A 23,952-nucleotide genomic window follows, 5' to 3' on the forward strand; every position below is an offset into this window, starting at 1 on the left:
TCATGTATAGTCACTTCTCATCCGTGACTGAAAGAAGAAAAGCTCACACAAATGTTGAGAAGCAAAAGTACTGCTTTTAATGGTCCAATAAATAGTTCCGAATGACCAACACAGGAACGTATCTCAGCAGAGTGCCTGCATATCAGTGCTTATACAGATCTACAAACTGACCACTTTTTTTGAGTGCGTGCATGGTTTGTGTGTGTTCTCAGACTATCACAAAACAACATTCAAATCTCCAACAGATGATTCAATCCCCATCGATCTGGAACAATTACCAAGAGTTACATTTTATTCTGTTTTAGCCTTGGTAAACACAGAAATGCATGGATTTAGTGGGACCAGGGAATAACAAAACAGGTCAAGGAAACAAATCAAGGCCCTATAAGAAGCCAGCATTTGTTTTCACCGTCTGTAAGTCCAGAGGTTCTGCCCAAGACACTGCTGGGGATGGGTGTGGATTAGTGAGCATGTTGGGGTCTACCACGACCTCTTCCTCTGCCAGCAGGTGCCGCTGGGCCGTCAGCAGAGGAGCGAGGGTTCTTGATGGTCTCATCCACTGAGAGGATAAGGCATGCAGCCTCGGAGGCAGCGGTCAGGGCATTGATGCGCACAACAGAGGGCTCCCATACACACGCTTTGAAGTTATCCGCTATATCTTCATTATTTATGTCCACTCCAAACCACATGCCACCCTGGGGGAGAGGGAGATTATGCAAATGTACATTACAACATTGACATTACATGATTAAATAAAACATGATCAAGCACGACTTGAGTAGCTACCTGTGCATGCTTGGCCCTCAGTTTATTTAGGATATTGGTAGCATCAAAGCCTGCATTGTCACACAGCTGTCTGGGAATAATCTCCAGGGCTTTGGCATAGGCTCCGATCAGCAGCTGCTGCTTCCCTGGAATTGTTCTAGAGTAATCCCTCAGATACTTCGAAAGCTCCATCTCTATAGCACCACCTCCAGCAACAATTGAGTCATTCTGTGCATGGGAAATAGGAGTGTTAATGATTTTTTTGTTTTTACTTAAAGGCTTAAGAAATTTCCCCCCTGCTGGCAGTTCATAAAACATTCTGAAATTTTAGCATGTCATGATTCCCTGCCAGCATTTTTGATCATTTTCAGAATTTCATGGGCACCAGAATATTTTGTTGTACGAATATCTGAACATACAATATATAGAAATAATTTTTTTTTTTTTTTTTTTTGCTTCATGCATTCTTTTTAGTCAAAACTTGTGGGCTATTGTCGCTTTAAAAAACACTTTGAAAAAAATTAAAATAAGGCTGAGAAAATCCCTTTTTTGTCAGGGAAACAGGTCATTAGTGATGGAAAATTCCATCAATGACAGGGAAAGAGTTAATGAGGACATTAGTGCTCTTGCATGTCATTCAGCTAACTGTACATTGTTAAACATTGGGAATCAGCATCCATCTGCATTCAGGTTTTGTAATTATTAACTGTACTTGTTTAGTAGTACATAATTGAGCATTTGATCATTTATGTAAACTCATATCAGCTAAATGTAAGGCGAAGGAGATGGACAATTCGGGGAAACAAATTAATAGGAGAAACTCAATATAGTGGTTGTAGGAATGGTCCTGCCTTTCAGTTAAGAGCCAACTGCCTTCTTGAAAGAGTCAACAGCTATTTGTTTACACTGTAAAATGCATTTCAAAAACAGATTTAATTTGGCTGATAAGGCCAAATTTATGTAAACATTTTTCAGATTTTAAAGCTAATTTGAAGCTTTATCTTAATACAATGTTTTCAGCAGTCTTTCCCAAAAAAGTACTACTGACCAAAGGAAATCAAGGATTACTAATTCTGCAGTTGTAATCATTTGTAGCAAGATTTCCCCACCTTGATCGCTCTGCGCACAATCATGATAGCATCATGCAGTGAGCGTTCCGTCTCTTCCATGAACTGCTCTGCACCGCCCCTCAGGATGAAGGTGCAGGTCTTGGCTTTCGGGCAGCCTTTAAAGACGTTGTATCTGTAATGGAGTACAAATCGTTAGTATGGAAAGCGTTTATGTAAAATATTTGATTAAAATTAAAATCTCCAGTTTCATGGACATAATCACTAAACTACACTTACATTAACATATGAAAAAATAAACAAACATACCTTTCTCCACCAACCTGCACTTCTTCAAAGAGCTCACATAGTCCAAGCACATCTTCAGTCATGGCACCGACACTGGTCTGAATAGAGCCGCCACAGGCCTGGAGGACACAGTACAACTGCTTTAACAACTACATGGGCAACACCACATCAGGACCAAACATTGCATGTGCAAAAGAGAACAGATATTGGCCATTAAAATAAATCACAATAACATTACAGAGTTCGGCACGGATTACATTTTTTGTAGGCCAAAACCCAGAAAAGAGAATTTGAAGAACTTCCAGTTCCATCCCTATTAAGTCAATAGGTTTTTGGTTAAATTCCTGAAACAAGGTCTGTCCAAGTCTAAAAGCTTAAAGCTACACTGTGTGATATTTTCCCCCATCTAGCAGTTAAAAGGTATATGACCATCCAGTGAATATTAGTTTCTCTTCCTCTCAATTCCGATTTCGTTTTAACTCCTACGGTGGTGGTAATATGGCTTCCAGTTCGACCTCGTCCACATTCGACACGGTGCCATCGAGTGTTAAAATGCGAAAGGCAAAGCTTGAATTCACAGGTATGTCCCTCTTTGGCTGATGTACTTTCAAGATGGAGGGGCAACATGGCGACCCGCATTCGAACCCATTACCTGTATGTATTTTCAATGGCATATTATAAACTTACGAGAATACTTTATTACTTGAAATAAGTAAATATACATTAATGAGCACATATATTTTTGAAAGAACTAAGTGTTTTTAGCTAAGAATAAACTAAAAAGTTACACAGTGCAGCTTTAATGGTGGTGATGGTCATGCGACCATGGTGTAGTTCATTTATAGCCTATGTTTAGCTGTATATTTCAGGTGATTCTATTTATTCCTTAAATTGTGTTAATTTGTCAAGATTATCATGATGAACAAGACATGCAAGAATCATAAACTTGTGTTGGTCATGAGCTAATTTCCATAATAATAATCCAAAATCTAATGAAATAATCCTATTGGGTTTTGTCAAGAGAAACAGGGTGATGTTAACTTTCAGGTTGGCCTACAAAAATGCATCATCACTTCAGTGCTCTATTACAATGCTAAAAGAAAACTGGAATTAATGGTTTACCCAATACAACCACAGACTGGAATTGAATCATTAAAGATGTACTGATACACAGTCAAAGCTAAATAACAGGACACGGGATAGCATCATACCATCATAGTTCTCTTGAGATCTTCCTCAACAACACGGCCTGCACAGAACAGATCTCTGTCTGCAAAGTATTGTGTGGCCACATCTCCGATGGGCAGCTTGGACAACACCACTTTAGCTCCAGATTTGTAGATCTTCTCCAGTTTATCGTACAGAATGTTCCATTCAGCATCAACAATGGCCTGATATTCCTACAATCAGCCACAAACACATGAGGGAATACAACTTCGTTTACATTGGGCATGATGGTTTACTGAAACAAGAATCTGCTACAGAAAATATTGGCTTTGACTTTAACGCTAGTTAGTGTCACTTCAATAAAATATCTTCAGATGATACTAATGAGCCTTTTACCACTTCTGCCAAAACATCGCTCTATGTTTAACTGCACCCAGAATTCAACAATCAAAAGGAATATACTTGACAAGTACATTTTAGAAAACCTGTGACAGTGAAGAGCAGTACTGACCTCCACCGAGTTCACGCGAACCTCAGCATTGTCCTTCTCTGCCTTCAACTCCAGCTCAATGTTGAGCAGTGCGATCTTTGGGTTCACATAGCGCTTGGGCTGCATCTCAAAGCCAGCATAGGAGAAGGTCTTCTTGAATGCAACACCAGCCACAAGCTGAGATTCCTGATAGACAGCAAAAAGAAAAGAGTTTAAAGTTAAGATTATATTTTCTTTCAATTTGTCAGTAGAGAGAGCTTTTAAATTAATTGCAAAGTTTAACCATAAAGTGAAAGTTGTATTATTTGCAAGTGTTTTGTCTGGCCAATTTACACATTCAAGCAATGTTAAACAATTACAGCACAAGAAGGGGCAAAAGAGAACTCAATTCGGTACTCGCGCTGTTATCTGTGTCTTAAGTGAAAGTAAACCATTGAGAAAGAAATCGGATGTGTATCATTAAAATGGATCAGTGCATTAGGTCTTTAGTTAGTCAAACAACAAAACACATATTTAAAAAAGATTAATCTACTTTTAAATTAAACAGTAAATACTTTAATATTATTTTATTTTAGGCCCAATTAATGCATTTCTGTACCTGAATACTACTACAGTTTTATATTTATCAATGCTTGTAATAAGTGTATTTGGTTCCCTTTTTTTTCCTGATCCATGTCTCAAAAGCCGTAATATGATCCTTCAGTTAAACCCTGATATGAACCACTTTTTTTCTGTAACATTTGCAAAGTAAGAAAATGTATGATGCCTAATTTCTTAAATTGTGAAAAGACGTGGTGTATTCCAGCCCTACGTCATGCTGACCCTTGCATCATTAAAGCAACTAATAAGAAACACAATAGGGATGGGCAATGTCGGTCCTGTAGGGTCACTGTCACGCAGAGTTTAGCTTCAACCCTGATAAAACAATTCACCTGACTGTGGCCTTAAGCCCTATTCGGACGGTAATTGTTTCTCATGTGGACGTCCATGAAAATAAATTTGCATGCCACCTCAGTGATATAACTCTTGCATTCAGATGGTGATTTATTCATGGTGGAGGAGTGTTGTGATCCCGCACACCTGGGACGCACTGCTCACGTGGTCAATAACATGCAAATAAAATATCATATGCTTGGTATAATAAAAAAATAAATTGCATATTTAATTTAATAATAGGAAAATAATGTCCTAATTATAATTGTATTATTTAAATCTGTTTAAAAATAGTAAGACAGACGCAAATTAGTTAAAATGGTTTTCTGCCTATTTTATCTAGGCTATATAAATAATGAATAAAGTGTTTTATCTAAAATAAAGGATGTCATTTTATTCCACATGGAAATGAGCGGAAATAAGTTAATACAGCCTTATTTACACGAGGTAAACGTAGCTAATGCTGCGGTTATTTTAACATATAATTGTTGCCGTAATAACGGCCCATTATGTTTACGTGCTTTTCATCTTTTTATTTTTTGAGCAGCGATTAAATATATTGCATTTGTAAATATTGCCAGCATTTCAGTAATAAAAGTCTAGACCTTTAAATGCATCAAAATTACAGCAAAGCGCAACCGTACGCCAAAAAGGATATAAACAGTGAATTTTGAAGTGATATATTCTCGAAAACTCAGAGATGTGGATTCGGACAGTAATTAAATTACCACACGACGTTGCTGTTTGTCAAAAAACAGTATGTAATTCTGCCGGGGATTTTTACACAGGTGGTGGGAGAAAAACACTGACATTCTGGATTCGGACAGCAATAAAAATCACAGACTAACCCCTGTAAATGATGAAAATCCCTTACGACCCCACGAGAAACAATTACCATCCGAATAGGGCTTTAGTAATCCTGAAGAAATGTATTAGCTTGTCAGGTGTTTGATTAGGGTTGGAGCAAAACTCTGCAGGATAGCAGCACTTCAGGACCAATGATGCCCATAATATGCAGATTTCCTTTATGAACATGCAATTCCTTTAAATTTAGAATACAGCTCCCTCTCACCTCCAGAGCGCCACCCTGAACCTTCTTCACTCCAATCATCTTCAAAGGCAGCAGATCATCCAGCATCATCACTGCATCCACCACCATCTTGGAGAAGAAATCCTTCTGTCCTGCGATCAGCTTTGAGTTTAAAGCTGTAGAAGCACACTTCTCCAACAACCTCCTTTGTTCTCTGTGGTGGCAAGAGAGGACAAATGATCACCTCTATAATATTAATGTGATACGAACACATAACTATAGGGGCTTTCGCACCGGGTAGTTCAAGGAACTAATCACCAGGGTCATTCCCAAAGAACTAAATGTTCACCTAGGGCCGTTTTCCTGGTTGCATTCGCACTGCCAGTACGAACTCTGAAGTGACAAAAGGTGACTGCGAGACGGACGTTTATTTTGACGGCGCTGAGAACGCCAGAGCCAGAGCACACAGCGCTCGCATACTCCATCTTCATTAGTTTACGATCTGGTTAACAGTCCTGTCTAATACCTAACTATATTGAACTGTTATACAAAGAAAGTAGACAGTATATTAAAAAAGTTGCATTGGATTTTCTCTTTAGCGTAAAGGTTGAGCTCTAACACTGTTTTCCATGTTCGTAAAGTTTGTGTGTGGAGTAACTATATAGGCTATAATCTGTGCGTGCATTCAGCCAATCAGCGTAAATTTACGTCACTAGTTCCTATTGTGCTGGGTTAGACCCTACTCTGAAATAGGACCTAATTTAGTTCCCCCAAAAGGCATTCCAAGAACTAAAATTGTTCCCAGTTCCTGCGGCGCGAACACCCCAAAAAGCAGGAACTTCTGCCATTAGTTCTAGGAACTACGAAAAGGTTCCTCCAGCGACAAAGCCCCTTATTGAATTGCAAACAGGGTCTGGACTCACTGCTCGTCATCCTTTTTGACGGTAACAGAGATTTCCTTGATCTTTTTGACGGCAAGCTGGGTGGCGAGGCGAAAAGCTCTGATGATGGTCTGGGGGTGAAGGCCCTCCTCCACGTACGGCTTCAACTGCTTCAGAAACTCAGCAGCAAGCAGAGTGACTGAAGTTGTGCCATCACCAACCTGAATAAACAAACAATGTAGATGACACATTTTAGTGTATTTAACTAGTTATCAGATAATTATGCAATTTGAACAACTTGCTCAAAATTAAGTTCTAATCAAGAAAATGACATGCAGCGGACTCTCTTCAATTTTTTAATGGCTAGCCTTCCGCTAGAAAATACACTTTCTGTACTAAACCAGAACAGGTGTTTTACATCATAGCTGTACAATATTGTGCATTTTAGAATAGTTTGTCAGTCAATGATCACTGAGAACCAGAACTTTTTCCTTATAAAGTAGCCTAATGCCTTGCTTCAACTGAGCGGTATGGTTCAGTACAGTTCAATACGATTCAGGACTGTAAACCCTGATCCAGCTCGCGTTTCCACCGCCAACAGCACCCTTACTTGATAGGCGGTGTAACGATCGACATCATTCTCATGCGAAGAATAAGAAAGCGACACAGTAAACAACAGTGGATGACATACAGCAGATCTTGTTCTTGCTTCTTGTCATGTGGCTGTTTGTCACAAGAAGACACGCTTTGTTTGAGCAAAGGCTGCAAGTAAAAACACAGCCGATAAAGCATGCGCAAGTGACGATTCTCTGACAACCAATCACCGTTCTGCAGTGAGTCTAGCTCCACCCTTTAGTTCCAGACTACTGTGCTAGGTACCCCAACGGAAGGGTGCCAAAAAAGAGGTACAGTACGGTATTAGGGTACCATCCACAACTTCTGGCAATGGACACAGCAAAAATTGCATACCGTACTGTACTGCTCGGTGGAAACAAGCCATAAAAGAACAAAGAGAGGGAATCTTACCTCAGCATCCTGAGATCTGGCAATGTCTACCAGAGTCTTGGCCGCAGGGTGTACAACTTCCAAAAGTTTCAGAATTGTGGCTCCATCATTAGAAATAGTGGCTTTGCCTGCAATATAACATCATGTAAATCACAGCATGAAGCAGAGCGTCATACTAATATATATAAAAAATGACAAATTCTTCCCAATAAAACAACTTGTATACCCGATCATGGAAGAGCAGACTTACCTCTGTTATCCACCACAAGCTTGTCCATGCCACGGGGGCCGAGGGTGGTCCGCACAGCCTCTGCCACAACCTGGCAGGCATTGATGTTGCTGATCAGTTGCGGGACCCCCTGAGAGGAGTCTGTGCCCTCCTTCAGGAGGATGACTGGAGTGGGCTGAAAGAAGAGATTCAAGAATGTTCATAATCAATGCAATATCAAAATGACAAAAAAAAGTCATTTTTTAATGTTTAAGAGCAGACCAAAGGAAAATGATTTTATTTACAATATAAATGTCCACAATATTTTATAGAGTTCCATGACCTTTCCAAGCCTGTAAATTAAAATGTGAAAATGCACTGATTTTTCAAGGTTCTCAATGACCATGAAAGAGTTTTGATAGTTCCTGTACAGACAATGAAATTGACTATTTGTGCAAGTAAACAATGCTGTGATCTTTATTTAAAGGGTTTACAAATACACACTACAACGTGCGAAACAGTAATTATCTATTACTATTATCTTAGTTAGTAACTCCATGTCATGCAAACAAGAGAAACACTAATATAACTCTGTGCTAATATATAACGGTACGCATGTGCTAAAAAAATATGGCTTTTATACAGAAATGAGTGCTTTATAAAGTCAGATTTATCATAGTGAATGTCGAGATGAACAGTATTAAAGGGTGTAACCGGTTATGTTCATAACAGTTCATTACCTCTTTCTCCGTTACCGAGAAGATGCTAAACTAAAGCATTTAGCATTATTTAGCCGCCAAAACTACTATGAAATAAAAATGTGTAAATGGGTAACGTTACATATGCCATACACAAGTCATATTTTGCACGTCGCGTCGTAATGCACATCTCTAAATTCTGCCTGTCACTCAAACAGAAGAATGAATCGTTAGCAACCAAGCTAGCTAGCATCAATGTAAAACTTTAGGTGTATTATCTCATTTAAAATAAAAAATAACCTCGCAGACATGTCCTTTATACTTTAATATCTCTGCACGTTTATATCCCAACACTAGGAGAAGAGTAAATTGCTAAGATGACGATGGATTTGAAAACAAAACAGGCATGAATGAGCACTCACCATCATGTTTGCAGGATAGAGGAGGACGGTGCCGGGTGAGGTTCCCACAATGCAACTAGAACTCTCTAGAACACGAGACGCGTCTGTTGTTCAACTGAGGGCGGCCATTAGAGGGCGCCACTTACTATAGTTTTCATGTCTCTTGCTACGCAACCCAAAAAGAGGACGCTCGTTTTCATTCACTCCTTCAAGTGAACAATATTAGTGGACTAACGTAGGGAGTAGTGAATGAGGGTTTAGAATGTGATTTCGGATTGAGCCTGTCTAGAACACGAGACACGTCTGTTGTTCAACAGAGGGCGGCCATCAGAGGGCGATATTAGGCTACTATAGTTTTCGTGTCTCCTGCTACGCAAGAGGATTTTGTCCCCCAACATATGAACTTAATTAGTTGTTATAGTAAGTAAATAAATAAATAAACAAACAAGTAAGCAAGTAAAGAAATTAAGCAAACTAACTTTGCTGGCCACAATACGTAAAATGGTTGCTTTGTTGCTGTAGCCTACTGGCCTATGTAAAATATTCATTAGGCTAATCATTTCTAAATAAATAATGTGATATAAAAGGTAAAATGACATGTCCATGAGGTAATATAATTGGTAAAGTCAGAAGAATGTGGTAAAACTATTTAACATTTATATTTTATACTAATCATTTATTTGGCAGTTTTCACAGTTTCTTACATTTGTTTACATAGCCTAGGCCTACTAAAATAGTGAGTATAAATAAACAAATTAACAAGTTGTAATACATTAAATTAAAACAAGTTTTAATAAATAAATCAATAAACTCTGAGATTAGGGAGGGATGAGATTGAATAGAGGTGATATAAAATAATGAAATATGCAGATTATAGATCTCTCTCTCTTTCTCTTACTCCCCCATCCACCTGCACCTCTTATTTATATCCTGCTTGGACCTATATATTGATTTTTTTAAAAGTTTATATAGATTTTTTTCTAATTTGTCTGCCTCTGTCTTATCACCAGGCAAGCTTATACATAATTTGTTCTGCTTTAACACGATTTTTTTTGACCACAGAGAGATTATCCTTCAGAACAACACGTTTCTGGGCAAATTAAAATACGTCACAGTGTGTAAAGCATAAATAAAACTCAGACTTCTGGTCTTTTTCTCTCTGCTTTCCGCATGCACATGCCCATGTACACACACATCAATGTTCAACATGGCCTGTTTTATTCACTGTGTTATTCTCTATATATTTAAGATGTAACAGCATGAGGATGATTTTTTTTACCCAGTGTAACTACAGGCTTAGGCTGCTGTGGTTTGCAAGCGGTTCTGGATAGTGAGGGTGGCGCATGTTTCTCTCTGTGATGTGTCTGCAGTCTGTGGCTGAACACGAAGCTCTCAGGGTTCCCTGTTTTAGACACATGTAATTATCAGACGTTATATATACCCGCCCTGCCTCGCCCTTATGGAGGGTACCTTTTAACTGGGATATTTCTGGCCTCTATGGCAGTTGACCCACCCATTTGAGAGACTGCACAAGCTGAAGATTCAGCACTATGTAAAATGCACCAGCCCTCATCCAGACACACAGAGATCTCTGAAAAATACACAGTAGAACATAACCTGCCTTGCTGCAAAGCCATGACTGGTCAAGCGAAGCCCTCTGAATGTGATTTGAATTGTCAGTCAAACCCTTCAGAGCCGAGCCCTCACTGACAACCTTTACAAATTGAACTAGATCTCAGGAACCCTGCCTTAGCACTCAAAAGAGACCTACCACATATCTCATTCTGCCTTTATGCCCCCCCCCCCTCTTTCTATCCCTCTGTCATTATCAACCCTCTTTCCAATCTCTCCTCCTTTACTGTACCCTTTAATGTGGCCATACCACTCCATAGGTCCTCTGTGTGATAGAGCTCAGGCTGTAATCACAAACACCAGTGATGAATTGGGGCTACTGGTGGCTTTTGGCACTGACAATCTTTTCCCCCTCTCTTCTCTCCAGTCTATTACATGGACCACCAAGCACTGGGTGCCTCATGTGGACTAGATGAATCCAACTAGCACAGAAATTCAGCTATAGATTTGTGAGATAAGGCTGGGTAGTTCCGAATAGTTCCATTCTAGGAATACTGCAAACAGTATTTTAAGCATGACACAATGTTCTGAGAGATGGATGTGCATTGGGTTCACACATCTTTAGACATTAAAGAGCAGTGCAGTGATTTGGATCCAAGAACTGGCATAGCAGGACTGAATCGGTTACAGTATAAGAGAGCTCGATATTTATGCGTGTTTCTTGTTCCCTTGTTTTTTTTTTTTTTTTTTTTACTAATTCCTATATAAATGTCCATACATGTACAAGCAAATCCATGGCCAAATTTGTTGTGCATGTGCACTACTAGGGCCATTCATCTGAACACTTGCATCATGCTTGACAATTAAAAAGCCAATCCATCACAGCCTAATCAATAACGTCTCACTCTGAGGTGCAGAGGTGTTTGTCCTAATAACTGTTTTGTGACTTGCCATTAATCTTTATACAACAAATTGTGTGAGTTTGAATGTGTGTCAGTGTGTGTGTGTGTGTGTGTGTGTGTGTGTGTGTGTGTGTGTGTGTGTGTGTGTGTGTGTGTGTGTGTGTGTGTGTGTGTGTGTGTGTGTGTGTGTGTGTGTGTGTGTGTGTGTGTGTGATGACCGATTTGAGTTTTAGACCATCTGAGTGTGGACAAAAATGAGTAAAGTATGGACATTTTGGATGGTCCTTACTTTCTGAGACCCATTTAAAGGTTTGAGGGTCAAGACTTGGGGATGGGGTTAGGGAAAAGGTTAATATTATGTTAAAGATAGGTTTATGGTAAGGGTTCGGGTTAGACACTCAGTTATGATGGGTAGAGATTGCATTGTCAATGAATGTCCTCACAAAGATATGTACAATAATGTGTGTGTGTGTGTGTTCATGTTTTTCTATCCCGGTGGGGACTTCAACCTGAATGCACACTGACCCATTGGGACTAGTGCCACCGTGGGGACCTACATTGAGGTCCCCATCAAGAAACAAGCTTATAAATCATACAGAATGCGTTTTTTTTTTTTTTTTTTGAGAGAGAATGTAAAAATGCAGAAATGTTTCTGTGATGGGTATAGTGTAAGGCGATAGAATATACAGTTTGTACAGTATAAAAACCATTACGTCTATGGAGAGTCCACATAAAGATAGTGAACCAGACATTGTTTGTGTGTGTGTGTGTGAGAGAGAGAGAGAGAGAGAGAGAGAGAGAGAGGGGGGGGGGGAGAGAGGAGAGAGAGAGAGAGAGAGAGAGAGAGAGAGAGAGAGAGAGAGAGAGAGAGAGAGAGAGAGAGAGACGGATGATCTCCCTTATTGAAGATTTGGATTATAATTTGACTGATTTGAGGCAATTAGCTGCATGGGTGCTGATAGTAAGGATGTTACCATCTTTAGGATGAGAAATTAATATTGAGAAATTAGCCACTGAGAAATTAATATTGATTGACCATTAATCTGAATGTCCTTCAATGTCTGTGGTGGTTACGGCCACCAAAACACATTCACCAAACAAAGACATGTTTTGTTTTATGTCAATAAAGAAGAGTCTGTGTATTAATGACATTGCATATAACCACAGGGTTATATGCTGCCAAAATAACTGCTACCAATCACTAGCAATTGTTTATATTTCTTCTTTTTTGTTCCTTATCACCTGGTACTAACACATTCAGTTTGGACTGTCTGGTGGATCGCACACATGCTGACCAATACCATCACTCTAGAATATGTACACTGTACAAATACATTTTTTGAGGTTGTAAAAAAAAAACTGATTATTGGAATACGTGTTACAAGAACAAAATCTCAGTCTTTACTTCAGCATTTCATGTTTTATTCAATTTGTTATTTGCAATTTCTCTGTAATTATTTGTGAAATTTACTAGCAATTTTTGTGTGAAAATTGTTTCAAAGTAGGCTAGATCCTGCAAAAAAAATGTCAGTGTATATTCTGTGTGTTGTTGTATAGTACTGGTATGTTTATGCATTATGAAGCACGCTGAGCTCTGATTAAGTGTTATATAAAAATATTATTATTATTGAAGCACAAAACGACTTGTCATGTGATGTCAACATGGCAGCACTCATGAGGAAAACAAAACAAAACAGTTTGTTCATGAAGACTGGCAGTCATCTAATGAGACTGTAACATATGTCAGTTTAATGATAGGCCTATTGCTCACAAGTAAACAAATGTTCTTGTCAATTATCAAATATAATAATACACCTTTAATTGTTCCACTTAGTAACATGCCGTAGAAACGCACAAGTCTAACCTGTTTTTAAGAATGATGTATGGACCAAGTCATGTCTACTCTCTCTCTCTCTCTCTCTCTCTCTCTCTCTCTCTCTCTCTCTCTCTCTCTCTCTCTCTCTCTCTCTCTCTCTCTCTCTCTCTCTCTCTCTCTCTCTCTCTCTCTCTCTCTCTCTCTCTCGCTCTCCCCCCCCCACCCCCCACCCCCACCCTCGGCACCGCAGCTGATGCTGATGCGAGTACACTCATTCAGACTCTCACATCCTGAGCGGAGACACACTGTCTGTCACCTGCTCCTCCTTTATTCTCTTTATTGAACTTTGAGCTGCGCGTTCATACTGTAGTCAGCGGCGTTACGTCTCGTTATTCTCAATGAATATATGACAAGAGCAACCTCTCACGAAAGGAATTCGTTACAAAGAGGGTGATCAATGGAGGAGACGTGCGTGGACACTAAACCAGTTTGATCTTTGCAGGACACATCCCAGAGGTTTTGAGTCTTAAGAGGAAGCTAGAACCGTTTCCATTCCCTAACACTTCTAAACAGCTCAAACAGTTTCAAACGGGAACTGACGGGGCTTTGAAAACAGATCGTAGCCTACTCAAGACCAAAGAGAGGTGGATGAAGACAATTTTTATTTAGAGATAGCCTACGTGTCAATACACGAGCAGCGGATGAGATAAACCTGTAGCCTATTACAAGAGCTAGCGAAGATCGATTCAACTGACGGTGCGCTGCATTGAATTTGGAAGGTAAGTTGTCAACTTCATGAAGTCAGTCATGTCTAAGTTTTGAATTACATTTAGAAAGGATTTAAAAGGCGCTGTGATTTCACATGCTGAACAAATATTTGGTTGTTTACCAAGTTACTCAGATGTCTTTTCTAGGCTACTGTAAAACATTAGACTATAGAAAAAGTAAACAAATAGGTTATAATGTTTAAAAAGAAAACATTTTATGGTAGCCTACAGTGTAGTTAAAATGAAGTTAAGTAAAAGGTATGACATGATTATCCCAATTGAAATTACTTTTATGCACATCGCTAACATCATAGGATCGATTCCATTTGCTTTGGATGAAAACATCTGTCAAATGTGAAAAGTTGTTGCCATATTTAAGAAGACAAACCATCAAACCAACTAAAACTAAAATATTCTTCTAAAATTATAGTTTCAAGTTATGTAGGATACATTGGTGTGCTTTTATTGCTTTATGTTTTTCAGTTCATGTTGCATTACAGTAAATATTAGGTAATAACACTTCACTTGTCAACCTTGGTTTCCAACCCTGCTGAATTTTTTTTTAATAAAAAATAACGGCCAGGCTAAAACCAGCCTTAAGCAGGTTGGCTGGTTTTAGAGGGGTTTTGTCTATTTTTTTTTAGCTGGCCAGGCTGGTCTTTGCTGGTCAAGCTAAAACCAGCTGAACGCAAGCTTGGCCAGGCTGGATGACCTACCAGCCTGCTTGGGAGACCAGCTTAAACCAGCTACATCCAGTTTAAACCAAGACCAGCCAAGAGTAGCCTACTTTTCCAATTCAAAGTTCACATCTAGCCAAGTATAGTTAAAATCCCCGGATGTGTCCTTGATATGCCCCTTTTATCGAGGATGCATCGAGAGTTTTTTTTGTTAGTTTTTTGGATGCATCTAGAGGTGACTTGTGTGGACTGCGAGCGTCAATAGCGGATGAGAAACTCTGCATAATTTAAAAATACTACTGTTAATGTGTCACAAAATGTAGTTTTAAGACTTTTTCAGGCAAAAATATAGTTGTTTAATGCTCAAATTTGTGATTTATTAACACTGAACAAAATTATAAACGCAACACTTTTGTTTTTGCCCCATTTTTTATGAGCTAAACTCAAAGATCTAAGACTTTTTCTATGTACACAAAGTGAAGTTATTAAACGTAATTTCGGGAGTAGTACGCCCATCTAATCTTCCCATTTTTAGTTCCTGCAGCATCCCTCCTCCTCCCCTGCTCCTCCTTTTGTACAATTCTGCCTGTTATAGGGGGGCAATCGGAGCTCGGGTAGAATATCCTCTCCGAGCCCCTCTATAGCAAGCCAAATCTGTTTACCACTTTCACTAAGACTATATGGGCACACAAACTCGTTAAAGGCCCATTTCTCTCAAATATTGTTCACAAATTTGTCTAAATCTGTGTTAGTGAGCACTTCTCCTTTGTTTGAGAAGTATTGTTGGCATTAAGAAACGGCCACAGTCTGATAAAATGACAGAAGCAGCTGTTGCTATCCTCTGCGATTTCTGTTCGAGAGTAAATAGCCTACCTACATTTAGCGATTAATTTATAGCCTACAATCTAACTTTTGTAGTTAATGAGATGCGAAAACACTGTTAAATCTTTAAGAGATGCATGCATTCTTTCAGTCAGTCGCTTTTGCTAAGTGGTGGTCGCTGCAGAGTCAAATGACCTCCAGCTCCACCTCTTTGGACGTCTAATGGGTGGAGGGATAGAGTTATGGTGAGGGTTAGGGTGTGGTTGGATGTGAGCAGCCTCTCTCTTTTGGGGGTTCAAGGTTAGAGCATAATTTAGTCCCCCAATCATTCGAATCCTCTGCCTAACCTTGATTATAAAAATGTGTTTCACATCATCCATTTCAGTTAATATGATAGCCTACAATAATAATTACAGAATTCTCAATTCTTAAAATAATACAAAGGTAAGCATAAGTAGCATAAAGCGCGCATGGTTCATTAAGGTTAGGCTACACAACTTGTTTGAGGCGCGCCGCGTAGCACAGCGATCAGAGAAATGACCGCCTCCATTCTATCGTGGCTAGGTGATTAAGTTGTTTATTTGCGTTACAGTTGGGTCAGCGGGATAACCGCACATCACTGGGTCTCCTCATACTGAAAAGCTAGTTGTCTGTCTGGACACCTTCTCGCCTCGGACGCGCTGCGGAAATAGATCCCTGACATGAGCGACTAACACCATCGACAAACAACAACACCGGTGGATAATCCCCGCTGATCCCTGCGAGTGACCACCTGTTTCCAGTGCAGACCAACCAGTAAGCGATTAACTTTACCGAGGGACAATACAAGAGAATAGGCTACTGTTTGTATACGTTTCCAAGTGTGTGAATATTGCCGTTTGGGCGACCAATACATTCATAAAAGCGCATTAGATATCTTGGAAATGTTTTAGTCATTGAGTTCGCATGCTTTAGTTTATAATCCAATCACTTTGTGTAGTTTAACCACTGAACAGGGTTGAATGATTGTTAATCAAGAGCACAGAATCACGCTCAAACAAACGAGGTACTTTGAGGATCCAAATCCTCTTTCATCTCTATGTGCGCACTCATTCTTTTCTTCTTCTCATCTTTTCAATCAGACTCTATCAGTCACCCATTCCCCTCATCTCTCGCTCAGATTATTTCCCTGTAATCCAACGCACACTGAAGTAGCGTTTGAACCTGAGTTATGCAATTGGTGACACTGCTGAGGATGTAGTCATAGGCGCGCGCAACCTGCGTGTGTTTCGTGTGGAGCAAATCCCTCTTAAATGACAGATTATAGAGGAATGGGAAAAACATGGGTGTGTGATGTGTTGGTTATACATTTAAAAGTGTATTTTTTGTTTTCTTATTGTTATGAGAGGCTAATTGCTTTGTAGTGTCATTCCTAAAATGTCTTGCTCAGAAATAGGCCTACCTTATTAGCCTAGTCACAGATAATTTTCCAGTTATGCTTGATATTTTGTCCTTTGCGTGTCCTTGCTAGTACACTGCCAACATTTCAGACACAAAACAAAATAATTTGACCAACACACCCAAGCAGGCAGGGAGAGACATACTGTTTTAATGAGCAATTATACTGCCAGATGCCTTTCTGACCCTTGTTTGGTTTGAAGGAACTACATCAGCCCAAGCCAAGGAGATCTATGATGTGAGGGCTGTGACATTAAAGACCGCAGACTAGGGAAAATATACGCCTGTTTAATGCTTTTAAAAACCCTCCGAAAAATATCCTAGCACTGGTAAAACATCTTTGTTTGTACTATTTTTTTATTTTATTTTTATTTTCTTTCAATCGATTGTTTGGAAGTGTAATTCAGTCCTTTCGAAAGCGTCTTCATTGCTTTTATCCACGGTACCCAAGTGTTGCGCTGATATATAGAGTATATGGCTGTCTTTCTACAGATGATCACAAACAGAGATTTTTAGAAAAACAATCCATCCACATAATGCAAGTGTTGCCCACATAATGCCTCAATGTTGACGCTTCAAAAACCACGCAAAACAAACGCAATGGTAATCCATACGGCCCCAGTTCATTAATCAATATCTTCTGAAGAGAAAAATACTAATATTTTGCATGTTGTGAAGCGTGATATAAGTGTGTTGTATATTGAACAATATTATTGACTTGACTGCACTGACACTATGAGAACTAAACTGAGCTGATGATGACATCACTGTTTTCTCCAGAGCTGCTTTATAGCTAAATTGCACTAATTTAATAATGAATGATTTTTACAACGGAATTGAATCAACACTGAACTGACTTTAGCTGAACAATTACTTTTTTTTTCTTTTTTCTTTTGATTTGCTGTACAGCCGAATTGAAATCTGTTTGCTTTATTGAATCGTAATTTTCCTGTTGATCACTGTAAAGCTGCTTTAAAACAATCTTTATTGTATAAAGTGCTATAAAAAATAAAGGCGACTTGCCTCGTGAAACTCGCATGGGAAGTGACAGTCCTCTGTGCTTCCAAAACACTCTGATTGCCAACATCACGCTTCACAGTGTGTTGACATTTATGTCGAGTGAATGCACGAATGACAGTTGGCTAGAAGCAGTGGTTTATAGTTTAAAAGCGTCAAAATATTAGTTTTTGTAGGATCTCACACACCAATGGTTTCACTTCAGAATTGATTCATCAACTGGGGTCGTATGTATTACCGCTGTGTTCGTTTCGCAAGGTTTTTAAAGTGTCCTCTTGGAGGGGCCCATGATTTTTTTTTCTAAAAATCTCAGTTTGTTTTTATCTGAAGACAGAAAGTCATATACATCTGGCATGACATGAGGGTGAGTAAATGAGAGAATTTAAATTTGGGGCTTTATCCCTTTAAGAAAGGGAATAACTTCCTGTCGCATTTCGAGTTCTGATCAATACTGAAGCCTTATTGAATCACGGCAGTGTAAGTACACAAATGGAATTTAAGTGTGGGAAAATTAGTGGCTGGCTCAACAGCTATATAAGGCAGTGTTGAACGCCATTGCCTTTCTCCTTCAGACACTTGCTCAGACAGCTCAGCTACTGATGCAAAGTCAAGTGAATCGAACTCGAAAGGGAATGTCTCTGGTTACTCAACATAGCCTCGATTCCCTAAAATGAGGGAAATAACTTAGAAACATTGCTTAAGCTGCTGTGTTACTTACATAGCTCAGAGTGTCTTATGAGCTCCACTCTACCCTCAGTCTACAGATTCTGAAGCAATGGCATTCAGCGTCATCTTATAGTCAGCTGCCGTTTTCACACATTTGAACGCCATTGGCCACTCAAGGCTTCAGTATTCCCTCATCTCAGGGAACCGATATTATGTTGAGTAACCATAGATATTTTAGTAGGAAATATGCAAATACAAGAAAGGACTGTGCTTGTCTCCACATTAATGGGTTAGATGCATGTAGTATAAATAATACTAAACTATTTCAGTATATCTTATGAAACTTGTAGTCAACCTGCTCATTGGAAAAATGTGCCTCTACTAAACTTTTTGCAAAACTCCAAAAACATACCTATACTTGCAATTCGGCGAATGGTTTCCAGCTGAAATGACTACTAGTGGCAGTAAAACACGTTTATTCTTGTTCACACAAATTGTGATTACAGGGGAAGATTAATGATTAATAAAGACTCATGGTGGCTTGAACAATACTATGTAATGACCCTTTTACCATAGTGCATTAGCCTACTTTTAATTGCCACTCTCTGGATATTTTATTTCCAACTGCTGCGATACAACAATCAATGTAATAAAACATTAACAGACTCAGGTTCATCTTTTTTGGATAAAACTGAACACATCGCATCACTGGACAATGCACTATGAAAGTGCTGTGAAATGTGTAAAAAGCAATGTCATCACATGCACATCTTTCCAGTGAATGAAGGCTAAACGTTTCTTAAGCCATTCTGCTATTTATTTGAGACTAGGAATGCTTTTTCTGGTCCAGGTCACATTTTTTTATTAATATGGAGCATAAGTGTGCTAGGAAATATGTCTTATTTGACCTGCGGGATTGGTGGTTGGCGTGAGCCAGGTGAAGAGGTAATTAAAATAGATGGGTTGAGGAAATTGAGATTGGCTTAGAGAGGCTAACGTTATGGAATCACTTGTCAAAACCAGCACTGTCATTAGTCATACCTATTTATGCAACAAGAGAGGCAACAGCAGGTTATGTTTGGTGACAACCATATAGTGTTGTTGAATGATGTGTTTATAATCGAAAAAGGAAGCACTCGGTTTTGATAAAATTATAAAATGCTCGGCATTCTCTTACTTTTTTTGTCAGGTGGTATTATATCTTAAAATTCTTGAAATGGGGTATCCGGTATGGTTCAAATCAATCTATCGAGGCAAAGGGGAAAACAGAGCTGAAATATAATCCATATCTGATGGTTTTTGAGCTGGTTTAATGGCACAAAGACTCTTCCAGAGGTATTTGTTTGTTTGAGGTGTAGATTAAACCTAATTCTGCACCGAATCCCTCATTTAATTACTATTGATAGTTTAATTGTTTTTTTCTATTCAATCCCTAAAATCCAAAGGTTAAATGAGCCTTTTCTAAAGATGTGTCAGTTTCTTGATTGGAATAGTTGTGGAGCTAAAAACCAAAGTTTGCACTTGAAAATGTTTGCGTGTTACCTCAAAAATCCTTCTAAATATCACAGAATATAAAAGGGTGGTAAGATTGTTAATACCTTGTGCAGAATTCATTGCCAGGGCAAACATAGGTATTCCTTTTGTGGATTATGATTTGACATGGTTCAAACTATTATTGATCATCGATCTTGATGAAAGGCATTACCTGACTCCTCAAACAGGAAAATGGTCATATACTGGAATGTACTGACTGGTGTCAAACATGCAGAATCAGCAAAATGAAAGGCAAAACGATCATTTTCACATGAGATTTGGAGCCAAATTACAGGGGGTAAACATTACTTTAAAAAGATGGCAGCATCATGATTTTTTTACACAGAGATTGGCAAGTCTATTAGTAAAATCTGTTGACTTTATCCATCTTTGTTGCATTATATGCCAAAAAAGTTTGCATGCCTGTAACTCAAGACGTATTAAAGATATCTTAATATCCTTCTAGGTTCTAATTCTTAATACATTTTTTTTTTTTTGGAATCTTCATTCCATTTTACGGTCATATATGGTTCAATCACATAGATATGGGAATCCTAATGCGACTTCATGTTCAAATGGTTGAATTTTTCCCAATTTCAATGTCGAAAACCAAATGTAGGTTACTTTTCAAACAGCTGATACTTATTGTGTTTAAAGAGGAATGTCTTAAGAACAAATAATACTGAAAATAGAAATGTATCCAGTTTCCCTTTATCAAAATAATTACATACAACATACCTCTCTGAGTGTCAAAAATATATTTTTTTCTGAAGTTTACATGTAACTCAGAAAGAGTTATCTTAACATAATTTTATGTTCTTGTTCCTATGAAACTTTTCTTTGGAATCTTAATTCTTAAGACCCTGTATGGTTCAATCCCAGAGATATTGGGATGTCAATACTGTGTATTTGAACTTTTGGTAGTTGCAGAAGCTGTCAATTTGACCCTTTCAGTGGATTTTTGGAAGAGAAGGCCTGGCTCAGTTTCCGCTCTAATTCATCCTAAAGTTGTTCTATCAGCTTGAGGTCAGGCCAGTCATGTTCCACTACGCCAAACTCATTCATCCATGTATTTATGGACCTTGCTTTGTGCACTGGTGCGCAGTCATGTTGGAATAGGAAGGAGCAATCCCCAAACTGTTCCCACAAAGTTAGGAGCATGAAATTGTCTAAAATGTTTTGGTATGCTGAAGCATTAAGAGTTCCTTTCACTGGAACTGAGGGGCCAAGCCCAACCCCTGAAAAAAACCCCACACCGTAATCCCCCCCTCCACCAAATTTTACACTTGGCACAATGCAGTCAGGCAAGTTCCGTTCTCCTAGCAACTGCCAAACCCAGACTCATCCATCGGATTGCCAGACAGTGAAGCATCACTCCAGAGAACACGTCTCTGTGTCAACTGGCGGCATGCTTTACACCACTGCACCCGACGCTGATGTAAGGTTTGGATGCATCTGCTCTGCCATGGAAACCCATTCCATGAAGCTCTCTACACATTTAGTTATTAAACTAATTTGAAGGCCACACAAAATTTGGAGTTCTATAGCTATTGACTATTGAAAGTTGGCGACTTCTGCGCAATGTGCGCCTCAGCATGCGCTGACCCTGCTTTTATGTGGCCTACCACTTAGTGGCTGAATTACTGTTGTGCCCAATTGCTTCCACTTTGTTATAATACCACTAACAGTTGACCGTGGAATATTTAGTAGTGAGGAAATTTCACAAATGGACTTATTGCACGGGTGGAAACGTACCATTCTTGAATTAATTGAGCTTCTGAGAGCGACCCATTCTTTCACAAATGTCTGTAGAAGCAGTCTGCATGCCTAGGTGTTTGATTTTATACATCTGTGGCCATGGAAGTGATCAGAACACCTGAATTCAATGATTTGGAGGGGTGTCCCAATACTTTTGGGAATATAATGTACATTTCTAGTTTCATCATCATTTATTCTTCAGACATTCCCCTTAAAAAGGCAGTATGTATCAGCTGTGAACCACATTTGGTTTTTGACCATTGAAAATGGGTAAAATACAACAAATTGAGCATGGATCCGTATTGAGATCCATACATCTATGGGACTTACGGTAACCATATAGGGCCTTTACAATGAAGATTTCAAAAGAAAAGTTTAAGAACCAGAATCTAAAATCCTATTGAGACATCTATAATACTTTTTAAGTTACAGTTTCAGTTCACACAAGTTTGGAAAAACAATATGGCACACAGATAGGTATATTCTGTGGAATGGTGTTGATGAAAAATATTTGATACATTTCTAGTTTCAACATTATTTTCTTATTCAGATATACCTCTTAAAAAAGTATCAGCTGTATGCAAAGTGACCCACATAAGGTTTTTGGCCACTGAAAATGTGTACAATTTACCAGTATACTCATAGAGCCACATTCAAATCTCTACATCTTTGGGATTGAACCATATAGGGCCTTTAAAAATACTAATAGTTAAGTTACTAAATAATTTTTTGTTAAAAAACAAACTATAAAAGTATATTAATATATCTTAAATAATTCTTGAGTTACAGGCATACAGGCTTTTTCCCATTTTTGAACTGTCACCGTTGGAATATAATGCAACAAAGATTGCTAAAGTCAATGGATTTTACTTATAGACTTACCAATCTCTTTGTAAAAAAATAAAATAATGATGCTGTCATCTTTTAAAGTATTTTATACTCCAAATCTCAGGTGAAAATTGTCCCCCCTCTCTACAAAATAGTTGAATACTCAGTAAATATACACCGATCAGGCATAACATTATATTGTGTTGGTCCCCCTTTTGCTGCCAAAACAGCCCTGACCCATTGAGGAATGGACTCCACTGGACCCCTGAAGGTGTTCTGTGGTATCTGGCACCAAGAAGTCCTGTAAGTTGCGAGGTGGGACCTCCATAGATCTGACTGGTTTATTCAGCACATCCCACAGATGCTCGACTGGATTGAGATCTGGGGAATTTGGAGGCCAAGTCAACACCACAAACCTGTTGATGTATTCCTCAAACCATTCCTGAACCATTTTTGCTTTGCAGGGTGCCAAACCATTCCTGAACCATTTAATGGTAGGGCGCATTATCCTGCTGAAAGAGGCCATAGCCACCAGGAAATACCGTTTCCATGAAAGGGTGTGCATGGTCTGCAACAATGCTTAGGTAGGTGGTACGTGTCAAAGTAACATACACATGAATGGCAGGACCCAAGGTTTCCCAGCAGAACATTACCCAAAGCATCACACTGCCTCCGCCCGCTTGCCTTCTTCCCATAGTGCATCCTGTGATAGAGAATGACCACTGCAGACCGGGAACACTCCAAAAGAGCTGCAGTTTTGGACAATTTGGCCCTTGTCAAACTCGCTTAAATCCTTACGCTTGCCCATCAACTTGAGGACAAAATATTCACTTGCTGCCATATATATCCCACCCACTAACAGGTGCCCTGATGAAGAGATAATCAGTATTATTCACTTCACCTGTCAGTGGTCATTATGTTATCCCTGTCCGGTGTACATCCATGACACAATATATATTTTTGTATATGTTATTTTTATATTGTTGGTTGATTTTGACACGGAATGATCCAGATATAAGTATATTTGATTGTGCTGAAATGGAACTGTTGCAAATATACTTTAGGTACACTTTAAATATCTTGCATTTAAAGACTGATATTATACAGAGATCATACTATACTAATAGTAATACTAAAACACATTTTAGGCTTAATATTAAGAAATGTGCACTGTGCAATAAAGAAGTACTCCAAATAAATGTTAATTATAATATACAAGTCTCA

General features: G+C 38.8%; 2 protein-coding genes across 2 annotated transcripts in view; one reads left to right on the forward strand and one right to left on the reverse strand.

Moving 5' to 3' along the window:
- Positions 1-54: 54 nt before the first annotated feature.
- cct7 (chaperonin containing TCP1, subunit 7 (eta)) lies at positions 55-9,167 on the reverse strand. Its single transcript, XM_079808424.1, has 11 exons — positions 8,955-9,167; positions 7,877-8,030; positions 7,648-7,754; positions 6,664-6,842; positions 5,783-5,954; positions 3,799-3,963; positions 3,332-3,520; positions 2,142-2,239; positions 1,875-2,007; positions 787-993; positions 55-695 (listed from the first exon to the last, which is right to left on the reverse strand). The coding sequence occupies exons 1-11, from the start codon at positions 8,958-8,960 to the stop codon at positions 462-464; spliced, it is 1,644 nt and encodes a 547-aa protein (XP_079664550.1). The 5' UTR covers positions 8,961-9,167; the 3' UTR covers positions 55-461.
- Positions 9,168-13,466: 4,299 nt separating this feature from the next.
- slc8a4b (solute carrier family 8 member 4b) overlaps positions 13,467-23,952 on the forward strand; it is a 96,561-nt gene continuing 86,075 nt past the window's right edge. The window contains exon 1 of the mRNA XM_079811110.1: positions 13,467-14,002. The gene's annotated coding sequence lies outside the window, so the exon portion shown is untranslated. The remainder of the gene's footprint in view (positions 14,003-23,952) is intronic.

This window comes from Gobio gobio (assembly GCF_949357685.1).
Source record: "Gobio gobio genome assembly, chromosome: 2".
NCBI classification, from domain to species: Eukaryota; Metazoa; Chordata; class Actinopteri; order Cypriniformes; family Gobionidae; genus Gobio; species Gobio gobio.